The 14,512-nt window shown below is 41.0% G+C and overlaps 1 protein-coding gene across 10 annotated transcripts in view; it reads left to right on the forward strand.

Moving 5' to 3' along the window:
- Smarca2 (SWI/SNF related BAF chromatin remodeling complex subunit ATPase 2) overlaps positions 1–14,512 on the forward strand; it is a 165,659-nt gene that overhangs the window by 57,375 nt on the left and 93,772 nt on the right. For all 10 annotated transcript variants that reach the window (XM_005324077.5, XM_005324078.4, XM_078047582.1 and 7 more), the window contains 8 exons: positions 1,687–1,817; positions 2,040–2,097; positions 3,271–3,371; positions 4,606–4,753; positions 8,087–8,250; positions 9,661–9,727; positions 10,391–10,501; positions 13,328–13,570. In XM_005324077.5, coding sequence (XP_005324134.2) covers positions 1,687–1,817; positions 2,040–2,097; positions 3,271–3,371; positions 4,606–4,753; positions 8,087–8,250; positions 9,661–9,727; positions 10,391–10,501; positions 13,328–13,570 — 1,023 coding nt within the window. The remainder of the gene's footprint in view (positions 1–1,686; positions 1,818–2,039; positions 2,098–3,270; positions 3,372–4,605; positions 4,754–8,086; positions 8,251–9,660; positions 9,728–10,390; positions 10,502–13,327; positions 13,571–14,512) is intronic.

Raw genomic sequence — 14,512 nt, forward strand, 5'->3', positions numbered from 1 at the left:
AAAAGAATAAACTGGAGTAAGCTTTTTCTTCTTTTAAGGTTATTTTTGTGAACAATCACTAGTATATTGTTTATATATTTTTTATTCTGACAGTGCTTTGTTGAGGGAGTAAAGAAGTATTTTTTTTTTTTTTTGGTCATAGCCTATAAGGTATAGTAGATAGCCTTCAGCATGCTGTTTTCCCTGTCAGTTTGCTTAATTGGAATAGAAAATTATACAGTAATCCTAATTACAGCTGATAGTGTTTCCTTTATTTATTTGACCACAAAACCAATTAAGAATAACTTTGGAAAAATTCTTTGAAATAATGAATTGCCTAATCCATTTTATTGCTCTTGAGGAAGTAGGTAAACTTGAAGCAATCACAAATCAAGCATTTCAAAGCATTTCCAAGCATCTTACCTGGGAATGTGCTCCTAGAAGTTGGTATCCCATCAGTAGCATTCATTTGCCTAGGATTGCTCCATTTGGGGGCTTTTTGAGACAGTTTGTTCTCAAGTAGGTTAAATACAACCTCTGCAATTTCATTTATTCTTTTAATTTTCTGAGCAAGACATTTTTTAGAGCTTAGTAATGAACTTCAGCTTAGCCTTGATCAGTCCACCAGGTTATAAATAATCAGGCCCTTTTCTTTATCATACAGGACAGTGGTTGAGTTAGATACCTGGTAGTTTGATTTTGGATAAAGAACACTGGTTCTGCAGAAGCCAGTCCAGCTACTAATGAGATAGCGTGGACTATAGTACCTTTTCTTTCCTGATTCTTTGAAACCAAGGCTTTGCTATAGTTACCTAGGACTGTTAGTTGAGGTGGTGGTTCTTAGTTCCAGAAAACCAAGATCAACTCTGCCTGCCTTAAGTAAAAAAGGGAATGTAGTACAGATTGAGTATCCCTTATCCTAAGTGCTTGGGACCAGAAATGTTTAAGATTTTAGATGTTTTTGGGTTTGGGAATAATTTGCATATACATAATGAGATTGTCTTGGGGATGGGAACCAACTCTGAACATGCATTTCATTTATGTTTCACATAAACCTTACACACATAGCCTGAAAGTAATTTTACACCATACTTTTAGTCCACCTGTGTTTTGACTGTGACCTGTTCTATGAGTTGTGGAGTTTTCTACTTGTATGTGTCATGTCAGACACAAAAAGCTTTGGAGTTTGATTATTTTTGGATTAGGGCTGCTCACCCTGTAGGAGGATATTGGTAACTCATCAGATCTCCAGGAATACTGGAGAATCAGACCCAGAACTCTGGCCAATATGGTACTGTGCAACTAATCTGTTGAAGACTTACTTGGCTGCTGTTGGGAGTGGGAGCTTGACTGAGCCCATGCCACTTCACTGACATGGCTGCCACTATGATCTGCCTTCTTCTGGTGCACCGGTTGGTCCCCACTGCCTTAAACTTTTAGCTCCTAAATCAGAGTGTTGGGGAATGCATACAGTTGAAGCAGCTAAGGTCTCGAACCTGCACCTTAGCTGCCAGGGAGGCTGGCATTTTCAGTTCTTTAGTGGGAGGTGGCCTCTCACTCCCCCTCCCAGGCACATTAGGTAGTGAAACTTCCAAACACAAGGAAAGGTTTCAGATGCTGGGCAGCCAAATGGATGAGAAATGTCTAGTGCAGACCGAGAGGGTGTCTTAAGATCCAGCAGTGACATGACTTTTCCCCCCCTTCTAGCCAATAGATGAGAGCAGTCAGATGAGTGACCTGCCTGTCAAAGTGACTCACACAGAAACTGGCAAAGTCCTCTTTGGACCAGAAGCACCCAAAGCAAGTCAGCTGGACGCCTGGTTGGAAATGAATCCTGGGTATGGCATGAAAGCACCATTACTGGTGTTCTTCGGGCTTCTTAGGTTTTGATGATCCTTGTAAAGTCCTTGAGACTAAAACAATGTGGGCGTGCTGAGACGGTGGAAGTGCTTTTCTGCGTCTGTCATCTGTACACAGAACATGCTCCTTAAGTCCTGCGTGTCTATTGTTTTACCATTTGAAGAACTAAACCCCCTCTTTTTCTCTATTCCTTTCCTTAGTTATGAAGTTGCCCCTAGATCTGACAGTGAAGAGAGTGATTCTGACTATGAGGAGGAGGTATGTATACATCTGTGTTTGGGGTTTACTATTTAAGTTTATAAGGGAGGAAAGTTTTTTCTTAATGGAGTCCCAGACCCAGAGTTCTTCTGTCCCTTCTTCCTCAAGGGTTGGCTTTCAGGTGAAGGTTGGAGCTAAGCATGTGCAAGAGCTCTGATGATACACGCCTAGTGGCACACTGATCTCCTGGGGCTCCCGGCTGATGGGGAAGCTCAGTGAATTCTAAACTCATTTGGGACCAAGAGAAGAGAAGTGGGCATTAAATTGGAGATGGTGAAAAGGTCTTTAGGGGAAAATTGACAATGGATTTCATTGGGAAGGGCAGTCCCATGCCTCCGAGTGGTTCACAATGAGAGTTAATTGCCTAAAAATTTCGAAGTCCATGAGCCTTAGAGTCCATTTGAAGGTGCAAACCTGAGAACTTAGATAAAAAGAGTACCATGGGCTTGGCTTAATGTGTTTATTGATCCTCTGGATTTCTCTCTAAATGTGATTTTTGTTTGAATCCTTAGATATACTTGTTACCTAAAGAGAAGCACACTTCTCAGTCTCTTGGAAGGAATTCTTAATGTCTAGAACATAAAATGGGAATCTTGGATACTTTGAATAGAAACTAAGAAATAATTAAGGTATTTGTTAGGTCAGTTGTGAAATTTTAATAATTACACATAGAAGGATTAAAAGAAGTTTAAATACTCAGAAATGTGTGATGTGAACCAGCAGCAGAAGGCAGTGTTCCTCTGCACAGAGCACTTGGGGGGTCCTTGGAGTTCTGCAGGCATATTCATAGGGAACGTATTTAGGAGAAGGAGTATGTTAAGATGTCTGAAGCCTGCCTTTGGAGAGAGGGATGTAGCAGATATGGTGTACCAGGCTCTCTGATAACCACATGATGACAAATATGCAAATTCCTGGCATGATTTTTACATATTCACTCTTGGGAGCAAGGGTCTAGTGTCCCCAGAGGGTCCCTTTCATTCTCCCATTGAATGCTCTAAACAACAATGGAGTGGTGAGTTGCCTGGTTGGTAGATGTTAAATTTACTTCCTCTCTTTACTGTATTTACTGGCTTCATTCATGAAGTTGGATGCAACTTCTCTTTTCAGGAAATGCCAATCATAAAATTTCCTTGTTAAAAGGTAGTTTTCCCCATATCTTTGCTCCTTTCCCAGGATGAAGAAGAAGAGTCTAGTAGGCAGGAAACCGAAGAGAAAATCCTCCTGGATCCAAACAGTGAAGAAGTTTCCGAGAAAGATGCGAAGCAGATCATTGAGTATGTGTCTCTGTTTTCTCCCTTGGAGATATACTGCGTGAGGATCATACTGTGTGGTTTTTCTTTTAGAAACTATTGTTTAAGGGAGGGAACCATCTTCATGCCTGTAGTTGATTGGCACTGTCCCCGCAGCCTCTCAGAGGTCACTGAGCTTCAGGCCCCCAGGTTCTCAGGCTCCATGTTGCTCATCTCCCTTTGTTCCTCTTCCCTTCCTCCTCTCCTTCCTCCTACCCTCCCTCCCCCGCCTTCCTTATCCCCTCCTCCATTGTGGCCTGTTCACACTGGTCATTGGCACTTCTGTCCCAGGTTGGAATAATCAGATTTACCCCTATCTGGTGAAGCTGCTTCCCTGCTTTTTCCTGCCTCTCTTAATGGGACCCTCACCCAGAAGCCCGAGTTTGCAATGCCATTCCCGTGTCTCTCCCTGACTGCCATAGCTGAGTCAGCCCTGGGCTCCATCCAGCCCTTCAACCCCCACTCCACCCTTCTGGGTACCAGGTCTTACCATCCTATCAGTGGTCTACACATCTCTCTGCTTGGATAGCTCATTATTATAAGGAAAGTTGTATTATTGTAAGAAAATTGTTGTGAAACAGTATGCAAAAAGGAAAATTTTAAAAGTTGAATTGTTTTCTGAAAACCATAAATAAACATCCTAATATTCTTCCCCCTCCCTTTTCCATAGCTAGCTGCCCCATTTCAAAAACCTTTGTTTTCCCAATGCACTCCTGTTCCTTTGCTGAAGGCGTTTGGAACACCTCCGTGGCTCTTCATTGCCCATGGAGTAAAATATGGCCTCATTAACAAGGCATGAAAGATCAGAGACTACCTTCCTTCCTTCTTAACCCTGTAATGTCCTCTTTGATCCTCTCCCATATGTCCTCCAGTCTTTAGCCAATGTTCTGTGAAAAGAACAAATTCATTGGCAGAAGATTAATCTGTATCTGTAGGGTTCAGGCCCCTCTCAGTCTTTGGAGATCAAGGACACCTGTTGTGGCCCAGGCAAAGGAAGTAACCTCTCTGAGCCTCAAGTTCCTCATGTGCCTAGAATTGGGATAATGCTTACCTTGCTTCATTTCTGTGACATTATAGCAAATGTGTTTTAAGTACAAGGCATATAGTCGTTGCTAAACTATCTGTACTGCAGCTGTTTTAGACTCTCCGTTCTTTTTTTGGGTGAAATAAGCACCACACTCAAGTGACCATGTGTGAGTCTCTGTTTTGTTGTCCTCAGGACTGCGAAGCAAGATGTCGATGATGAATACAGCATGCAGTACAGTGCCAGGGGGTCCCAGTCCTACTACACTGTGGCTCATGCCATCTCGGAACGGGTGGAGAAGCAGTCTGCCCTCCTCATCAATGGGACCCTGAAGCATTACCAGGTGATCAGCATGTCCGTGTGTCCTTGGAAAGCCATTGTATGTTACCTGAGGCCAATTGGAGTGTGTCATGCAGCTTTTGATGGCTTGAAGACGGTGACACATTTTAGGTCATGTCACTTATATTGAGAGTCCCTCCATCAAATCTATAATACTTCTTGCAATGTCGTTCCACACATGTTGTCTTCTATCGCAGGACACACCATACCGGTTTTCTCTTATAGTTTTTGGGATGAATTTTGTTATAAGGAATACTGACTTAACATTTGGAAAGTTTCACTGTGTGTGGATCTCTTCAAAATGGAAAATCCAGCCACATCCTCTTAGCATAGAAAACCTCCGTACCTGAAGTAAATGAAAGATTTCTTTAAAAGTTTTAATTTTAGCTAGAGTTTCATGCTATGGATCTTACCAGCTAGTATAATCTACTACATTTATGCTTTTTCTTTTGAAAGGCACCATATAGTTGTGAGCACCTGTGCTTTGATTAAAAACTAGGCTATCAACAACAGATTTTCATTTGATCTGCCTGGATTGAAGCCTGTTCTTTCACCTTTTACTACCTATAATGTTTTCTCAAAGTGCGTTCATTGGAGCATTGGTTCCATGAGTTTTTATTAAAATATATATATAATAATAATAATGGTTTTGGGGAAATACTGTCAACTGTAACTGGGACCATCATGTAATTTTCTATTCTAAATTTGGATATGTGTGTGGTTGTGTAGGGGCTCTTACTGTTGGCCATAGGCATAACTCTGGTCTGCCCCAAGCCAACCAGACATGGTCCCCTTGGCATTTGCCTCTCTCGGAAATCCATGCTGCACATCCGCATCGTGCAGTAAATATCTTTATTTATATTGCTTAAGTTTGTATTTATTAAGCTTCTTTTATCACCAAAGCCATTCTTTTATATCACTTATGAAGGTCCTATAAAATGTGTATCTTGTAGAATATGCATGAAGAAGTGCATGCTTTAGATCAGTGGTTCTTAAGCTTCTTGGCCCCAGGTCCTATCCATTCTTAAAAGTTGGCACTGTTTGCTGCTGTCACATGAGAGGAGGGCATGCCTCAACTGGTTGTACCATGCTGCCTGGATCGGTGCTAAAGTGCCAGAAGTTGTGCCCACAATTTATTTTTGCACCATTAGTGCTGATGTCAGTGCAGTAAAAATGACAAATAATGCCTTGATATTATGATGAAAATTGTTTCGACATTAGGATGTTCTGCAAAGTTCTTGGGTGACCCCAGAGTCCCTAGAGCACACTTGGAGGACCATTGCTGTCTCTCCCTGACATAGATATTAACTCATGGTGTAGTCTAACGAACTGTCGTGTACCTGTATAAGAGATTCATTTTTGGATTATTCATCAGTAACTTTTTTTAATGCCATGTGATTCCCTCCTGCCCTCCAGCACCTCTGTAAGCACTCCTCATCACTCCCGTTTCAAACCTCCCTCCTCTGGCTTCCAAATGTGAGTCCTGTTCCTCTCCCCTCCTCTGGAAGATTCCCTGGATGTGGGTTGTACAGTCTCCCTCTGGATATTTGCCTGGTGAAGTTTCTTCTTCTTGGAAATCTGCACCTTTATCTGCCTGATGAGTTCTCTGTTTTTTCACTAATTAATTCGAATTATGGCTCACAGCTTTCCATGGTCATCCTCTCTATGAGTAAGCTTTCTGTCTTGCTCCTGACAGGATTTTGTACATTTACTATTTATTTAACCTTGACACACATAGCTGTGGCCTTCCTGCTACTTCCTGGAGAGCCATACCTGCCCCTGTCTCAATCCCACAGCCTAGGAAAGTCCCCATTCCTGTCTACAGTTACTGTGAATTTCTAGTCCTTTCTACTGCAAGTTTCTGCATTTGTTTTATCCAGAATTAACACAGATACAAAATTCAGTCCCTTTTTCAGTTTCATTAAAAAAAAATTATCCTCACTAAGTATCCAGGGCTCCTGGCATTTAGCTGACTTTCCTTAAAGTCTGGTGGCATCAGGGTCATGTTGCAGGCAGACAGCCTTTCTTACCCAGCACCTTGTGGGTTCCATTTATTTCCCCTTCTCCCCTCTCTTTTTGCCCATTCTCTTTGAGGCTCTTTCTGTTTCTCTCTGTATCTCTTGATTTTGCTGTAGTTGTGCAGAAACCTTTAGGATGACTTGTTTTTTTTCACCAGGTACTCCATGCGGCTCATGAAATTATTTCTTCAAACCATTGTAGAATCTACCTAAGAAAAATTCTGGCTAATACAGTTTTTAGCACATACATTGGCACTGTTGGCTACTTCTCGGTACATGGGTATAGGTGTTTATTGTTTCCTCTTGGACTGCAAAGGGAGACTTGCATCTTACACACCTTGGTATCCATCTGCTATAGCTCCTTGGTGATCTTTTGCAAAGAATAGTCATTTAATAAATATTTTAAATACACAAATAACTCACTTTGTTCTTACATACAATGAATTGATATTAACCATTCACTGAGCATAACTTCATCGGTAAGCCAAGTTGACTTCTGCATGTATGCATTATACGTTGTGTGGGGGTGGGTGGTTGATTCTGCCATTTTAAACGCAGCATCTTTGATATCATGGTGCAAGGGAGTTGGTTATTGGGGACAACAACTTTGCATTCTTACCTTCCTTTTGTACTTAACATGAAGAATCCAAAGCGCAGGGCTTCTGTGCTTTAAAATATGTCGAACAGGTTTCCAGGCGATCAGCTCCCAGTGTGCTGCCTTTGGGGAGAACCCACATGGCAGAGTCTCCATGTGTTGCCTGGGAACATTCTCTCTGCCAAGAAAAGAAATGCCCTCCCATGGGCCCAGCAGAGTAGCCCTGGCTCCCTGGTCAGTGCTTCTTCACTGAGGGGATGCACCCTGGGGGCACCACCAAGAGGCATGTTTCTAATGATTAATGGTCTGTGTGCCAAACCTGTCTTCTGGTTTGTTCCTCTTTAATCCTCTTGTTGGCTTTTTGTTCTTGGAGTGTTTGGAATAGATTTGGGTTTGGGTTTTCTTCGTTTGTAATAATTCTAGAATGTCATATACTGTGAAATGCTAAGTAGGGATGAGCAGCAGAACTGCTTAAAATCCCACCAGTATGCTGCAGCCCATCATTTCTAAATCTGATTAACACTCAACACCTGCCAAGCAGCAGGGACGATTACAGGCTCATATTTTAAATTCTTTTTGCGTTGGTGCTTCCCCCACTTTTCTACTGTGGGAAACCCGGCATACAGCACGGGGAAGGTAAGAAGTCACAGCCTCACTTGAGTTGTATTAGTATTAATTACCTGTGCAGATCTTGGATAATTGAAGCAATTACTCTTCATTTCAGCTCCAGGGCCTGGAATGGATGGTTTCCCTGTATAATAACAATTTGAACGGAATCTTAGCTGATGAAATGGGCCTAGGCAAGACCATACAGACCATTGCACTCATCACTTATCTGATGGAGCACAAAAGACTCAATGGCCCCTATCTCATCATTGTTCCCCTTTCGTAAGTCAAGTCATTTATTCCACAGTCACCGTTCTGTACATTGTAGATTGCCCTATTAGTAGCTTGTCCTTGTTTCTCACGGAAGACAGAATTGTATCATGTAGTAGGATTACCAAGTGCATGTAATCTGAATTTAGGTTTTAATTTCCTACCCCCCCACCCAGCCTTTTTGATTGGCTAATTAAGTATGGGACCAAGTGAGTTTATCAGCAATTAGCATCGCTGTCTACACAGCCTGCACACTGTATAACTGTGTTAGTGGGTCTTGTCAATCATCTCTCAAGTGGCTCACAAAAGAGAAAGATATCGGTGGGTTTTTTTTTAAAGATTTAAAAATTTTTTTTTCTTGACATACACAAAAGATTATCTATATAAGTTTTCCTTAATCTTTTAAAGCAGAACGGAAATCAAAATTATAACTGTGAATTTTGCATTAAGCTAATAACTTCAGTGTGCGCACTTTGTGTTTCAGTGGCTTTGCTGCTTCAGAAAGACTAATTTTTGCTATTACCATTACATTTCCACTGCCTCACCCACTAGGTGTTTCCTCCTGGGTCTTCAGTGGAGGCTCCTATGTGAAGGAATAACTCTTCTCAGCCACCCTCCCTGGGAGTGCGTGGATCTGACGAGGGCGTGAGGTGGCAGCTTTATTCACTGAAAAAGACCTTGTCCTAGATCTCAGTGCTGATATAATCTTGGACCTTGGATGATATTTTTGCATTTTCTTCAGATTTTGTTTAAATGAGGACTGTTTGCAGACCCTTCTGTGTGAATTGTCTGTTTCCACTGTATGTGGGCATCCTTTGCATTTTATCTGTTCTGCAGGTTCTGACTCAAAAGAGTCATACAGTATTTCTTCCCCTGATTTATCTAATGTTTTCATATGGTTTTATGATTTTTCCCCCTCAATCAAGTTTTCTCTGAACTTATATGACTAGTTCTAAAGATTCCCCACCTCGCTGTGGCAGTAGCTGTTTCTCATGATCATATTAAAATTTAGATTTTCTGTATTCATGTACTTTTACATTTTTTTCTTAAGTTGTTTTCTTTTTTTATGAAACACAAAGTTGTTACCATTTGTGGCAGCGTATTTTTATCTTGTCTCTTATTTCTACAGGTTTAAAAATCAATGTGTAGGGGCTGAGGTTGTCGCTCAGTGGTAGGGTGCTTTTCTAGCCCATATGAAGCACTGGGTTTGATCCTCAACATCACATAAAAATAAATAAATAAAACAAACGTAATGTGTCTATCTATAAGTTAAAAAGAATCAATATGTAGTTGAGATAGTTTATATTCTCTAGCCCCTTTTAAGGCAAGGAAGGCCTGAAAATAAATAAGAACATCTTTTTAGACATTGACTTTTATACAAATGTCTTTTTAACTGTATTTTTCTTTGTCATTGTTCTATAGGACTCTTTCTAACTGGACATATGAATTTGACAAATGGGCTCCTTCTGTGGTGAAAATTTCTTACAAGGTTTGGAATGCTGTATTTATATATAAATGTGGAAAAGCAAAAAATAGACCCTATTTTCTTCATTCCATATGCACATCTGTGAACTGTATTTGGTTGTAAAGTTTTGTCATGTACATCATGTACTAAACAGTGAGAGTTAATCATCCCAAGAAGATTACTGTAATAAACCATAATTACTTTCAGATAGTGAAATGCAGAAGAAAATTGTTAATTATCATATTGCGAGGTTTCTGATGAGAGTAATACAAATGACAAATATCGCACATTCTGCGTGCTGCTGACTGGCTCACTGTGAGCTGCTGCAGTGCCGAATGTTCTTGCAAAGCCAGGCAATTACCAGGGCACCGGGGCTGCCTGCTGCATGCTCCCACAGAAATGGAGCCTTTCAGCTGATCAGCGGGTTCCCTACTACTGCAAGCTTGCTGCAATTTCCTCTTCTCTTTCCCTCCCTCTGTCTTAAGTGGGAAAACCTTCCTATAAGGGCCTAGAAAGTGTCAAGATGTGCGTGATTTAGCCAAGACTTTCTTCATGGATAATGGATCAGGATATGATAATGCACACATGTGGGAATGTCACGTCTAGGCTCCATTAGGCTATGAATAGTGAGAAATAGCACCCACGTACTTTCCATCAGGTAATCTATATATTTTTCTTTCCATTCAGGGTACCCCTGCCATGCGCCGCTCCCTTGTCCCCCAGCTACGGAGTGGCAAATTCAATGTCCTCTTGACTACTTACGAGTACATTATAAAAGACAAGCACATTCTTGCAAAGGTATGTTTTTAAAGAAATTCTTTTATCTCTAATTATGGACCATCTCTGCAGAGTGTAAAGTATCCCTCAAATTATACTCAATGGTATAATTTGATCATTGGATGGCTGGTGTCTCTCTCTCTCTCTCTCTCTCTCTCTCTCTCTCTCTCTCTCTCTCTCTCTCTTTTTCAATGAGTTTGATATATTTTGGCCATGGAGTTCTCTTTGTCTTTCTTTTTTTGTTTTTTTGGGTTGTTTTTTTTTTTTTGGAGTGAGTGTAATTGATGCTGAAAATTTCCCCATCTTCTCATAGCTAATGAGTTGACATCTTCTAAAAAAATTCACCTGGGTTTCTTTGGTTTCTTTGGCAGCTTTTCTTCCCAATAACCCTGAATGTGCTTGGGAAGAAATAATTGTTTTTGTCGCCCTGGGTTATTGTCAGCGTAACTTCATTCCTCTGGTGCCTCTCTCTCTCTCCAAAGATGAGTAGGTACCTCTCCATATGGTCCCTTTCCGTATGAGCACTTATTCAAGCTGAGTCTCCTGTGCTGTATCTGTTTTCTGTTTTTTTCCTGGTAAAAGGATGGGCGATCATTGCTCAGATTACTCAGGGATGTTCTGTGACTATTTATCTGAAGCTGAAAAAGAGTTGTTTCTGTGACCTGTATGTCTCCTCATTTGTATGTGCTATGTTGTCCTTTAGCACAACAGAGAAGGGTTTTTCTTTTCCATTTATATCGTCTTATCTCTGAATATGTTCATGTGGAAAGATGGAAGTAGGGTTTTTCATGGAACAAATCATGAAAACTTATTTTTTTTCCCTCTTGGTAATTTCTTTTACCCTGTGGGGTTTTGAAACCACTATAATCTGAAACTGAGTTATGGCCAGAATTGAACAGAATCTCTGTTTCTGGGGGTTTGTTCTATCTCTGCATTAAACCTTTGCTCTGGGAACTGAGAGTTCCCTTCATGGCATCATAGGAAATAGCATAAAGGAAACGTGTTCCCAGGGGAGGTTTAATAATTGAGATGGCACTGACAACAGTGCTGTGTTCCCATTCCTCACAGTCAGAGATGAATTTGACAATGTCAAAAATGACGTGTTTCCATTATTACTAAGGGAATGTGTTTGTACATTTGAGATCCTTTTTAAAATAATTCACATCGTATCTTCTGCATATGTATTTCAAAATTCATTGGAGACGCCTGGTAATGAGATACATTGCTTTTATTTGTTGCTGGAGAGTTGGAGCTCCAGAAAGGGGTAGTAATTTTTTTCCAAGAGGAAGACCTAATTAGTAGTAGACCCAATAGCAAAATCAAAGGCCTCTGCTTCCTTGTTTATGATTTCATAAGCTAAATTAGGCAGGAATATCGATTAAGAGTATTTATTTTAGTATATTTTTGGTCTGCAGGCCTCTGTTCATGCTTTGGTAGGTCTGTGAGAGTTGACTGTTCAACTGTAGTCATTCTTAAACACTGTAGAGAAAGTGAAAAAGATTCTGGTGGTTCCTTTTACCTGTATATTCCAGCCAGACTGATGATTTTTTCCTTTTCCCCAGTGTACTGGTGCTTCTCATGAGGAAGGTGAGGACTGTAAATACATTGCTTGTCAGCTTCCTCTCACTAAGAGCTTTGCAGCAGGGTCCAGGAACATCTGAGCAACAGATGCTTTTCTTGGCCATTGCCACTGTTGTGCAGGGAATGGAAAGGCTTAGTGGAACATCCCTCACCATCAGTCAGAAGAGGGCTGAGGGTAAGATATGAAAGAGAAAAGGAATAGACAGAGGAAGGAGGATCATGCCATGGCCATTATTGACTTTGTGATAGTCATGTGGGGGAATTTGTCCTGTTGAATTTTGCAGTTTTGACATAACCAGAGGAATAAGGTTTTTGCATTGCCTCTTTGCCAGTGAGTGTATTTTTATTTTTGATAAAACAGGTTCTAGATCTCGCAGGTAAGAAATATGCATGAATTGGGGGAACCCAGATGCTTGAGAAGAAGTTGAACATTCAGATTTTTATGTGAAATAGTCTTAACTTTTTACGGTTAGCAATCAACTCAAACAAAACAAAAGGGTACAACATAAAAACCAACACTGTGCCAAGCCCTAAAGGTAGTAGCTAGCTTATATTAAGAGAAAAGAAGGTACAAGCCGGGCTTGGTGGTGCATGCCTGTACCCCAGCAGCTTGGGAGGCTGAGACAGGAGGATCATGATTTCAAAGACAGCCTCAGCAACTGAACAAGGTCCTAAACAACTTGGCAAGACCCTGTCTCAAAATAAAAACATAAAAAAAGACTGGAGAGATGGTTCAGTGGTTAAGTGCCCCTGAGTGCAATCCCCATTACTGCCCCCCCCAAAAAAAAGAAGGTGCAAAGCTAAGAGTATCTCAGCTATAGATTCCTGCTGGTACTATCTTGGAAACATCAGACATGAACTTTGGCTTCAAGTGGGTACCTATATAATCTGTGCTTATGTGAGCAGTGCCATGGCCATGAAGTCTGGAATAGCTGACATAAGACAGTATGGATAGAAGGAGAACTGGAGGGGAGATGCAGGATCAACCATTTCATTTTGGGCCCAAGTTTCCTTCCTCATAAAGGGTGACTTGGAGTCATGCATCCTCTGCAGAAGAATGTTGCTTTAACATTCCATTACCACAAGATATTTTCTATGCTCTATCAGGCCTGGGAAATAGTGTGTTGAGATCGTTTTTTCTTCTTATTATGCCACATTATGTACCAAGTATGGATTCTTAGGTTTTTCCTCACCCTCACCTGCCAGTTGGAAATTATATTTTCTCTTGCTCAGTGTATGTTGTTGGCCCTTCCTTTTGTGTTGCAGATTCGGTGGAAATACATGATAGTGGACGAAGGCCACAGAATGAAGAATCATCACTGCAAGCTGACTCAGGTCCTGAACACTCACTACGTGGCCCCCAGGAGAATCCTCTTGACTGGGACCCCTCTGCAAAATAAACTTCCTGAACTCTGGGCCCTCCTGAACTTCCTCCTCCCCACAATTTTCAAGAGCTGCAGCACATTTGAACAGTGGTTTAATGCTCCATTTGCCATGACTGGTGAAAGGGTACTTGTTGAATTTTTTTTTTTTCCTAATGCATGATATGAAATCAAGGGGCCTAGAGTTGAGAATAGTAGAGCCACAAAACTCCCACAGGGTGGCTTACCATGTGACTAGCTTTATGGTTCCAATCAGTGGGTGGATATAGCCTTATTCTAGGATTATTTTCCCTTCCAAATTCAGGGGTGTGTGGGGTATTCTGACCCCTTTGCCTTTTGCCAGCCTGTGTCCCAGGCCACTAGAGAATGTTCCTGACTTGGAGGAAGGCTTGACTGCTATAGCCACAGAAAAAAAGGTGTACCTGGAGATATTTACCAAATTAATTTAACCAGGTCAACTCAATCAACTAAATACAAACCCTACAATGAATCTTTCCATGTTATAAACATAGATTACTCTTTGAAGTATTTCCATGTAGAGTTTCTGTGTAAAACTAAACTAGTTTACATTCATTTCCTGCACCATGTTTTTTTAGGTTTCAGCATGAGCCTCCATTTTGAATGCACATAAATCCTCATCAGAACTAGAGCAGACTATTTCCATTTCATTATTATCGTTCCTTCAGCTCTCTTCTCTTAGAATTCACTTATGAAAGGAAGAAATGAAATGGATGCATGCCATTTTGATTAGTGGTTCCTTAACTACAGGAATGAAAAGCCACTAAGAATGTTTTAGGATAGGAATATTTATGTTTGAACTCTGGCCCTCTAATCTTGAGGTTCCTTGTAGGCACAGCTGCCATTTGTCGGCTGGTTGGTAATTGGTCCATTTGTGGAAAGTAGTTTCGATCTACTCTGCCCCCTAGAGGTTAACAGAGGAAGGTGAATGAAATAATATGGAGATTTTATAAAACAGAACTTGAACAACATCAGAGCAGAGAGGGCAGGTGGAGAGTTTTAGAGACCCACCAGCATAAGCTGGATCTACTCGTGTTCTTCCTCTTTTCAT

The sequence above is a fragment of the Ictidomys tridecemlineatus genome, chromosome 4 (genome assembly GCF_052094955.1).
Source record: "Ictidomys tridecemlineatus isolate mIctTri1 chromosome 4, mIctTri1.hap1, whole genome shotgun sequence".
In the NCBI taxonomy this organism is placed as follows: domain Eukaryota; kingdom Metazoa; phylum Chordata; class Mammalia; order Rodentia; family Sciuridae; genus Ictidomys; species Ictidomys tridecemlineatus.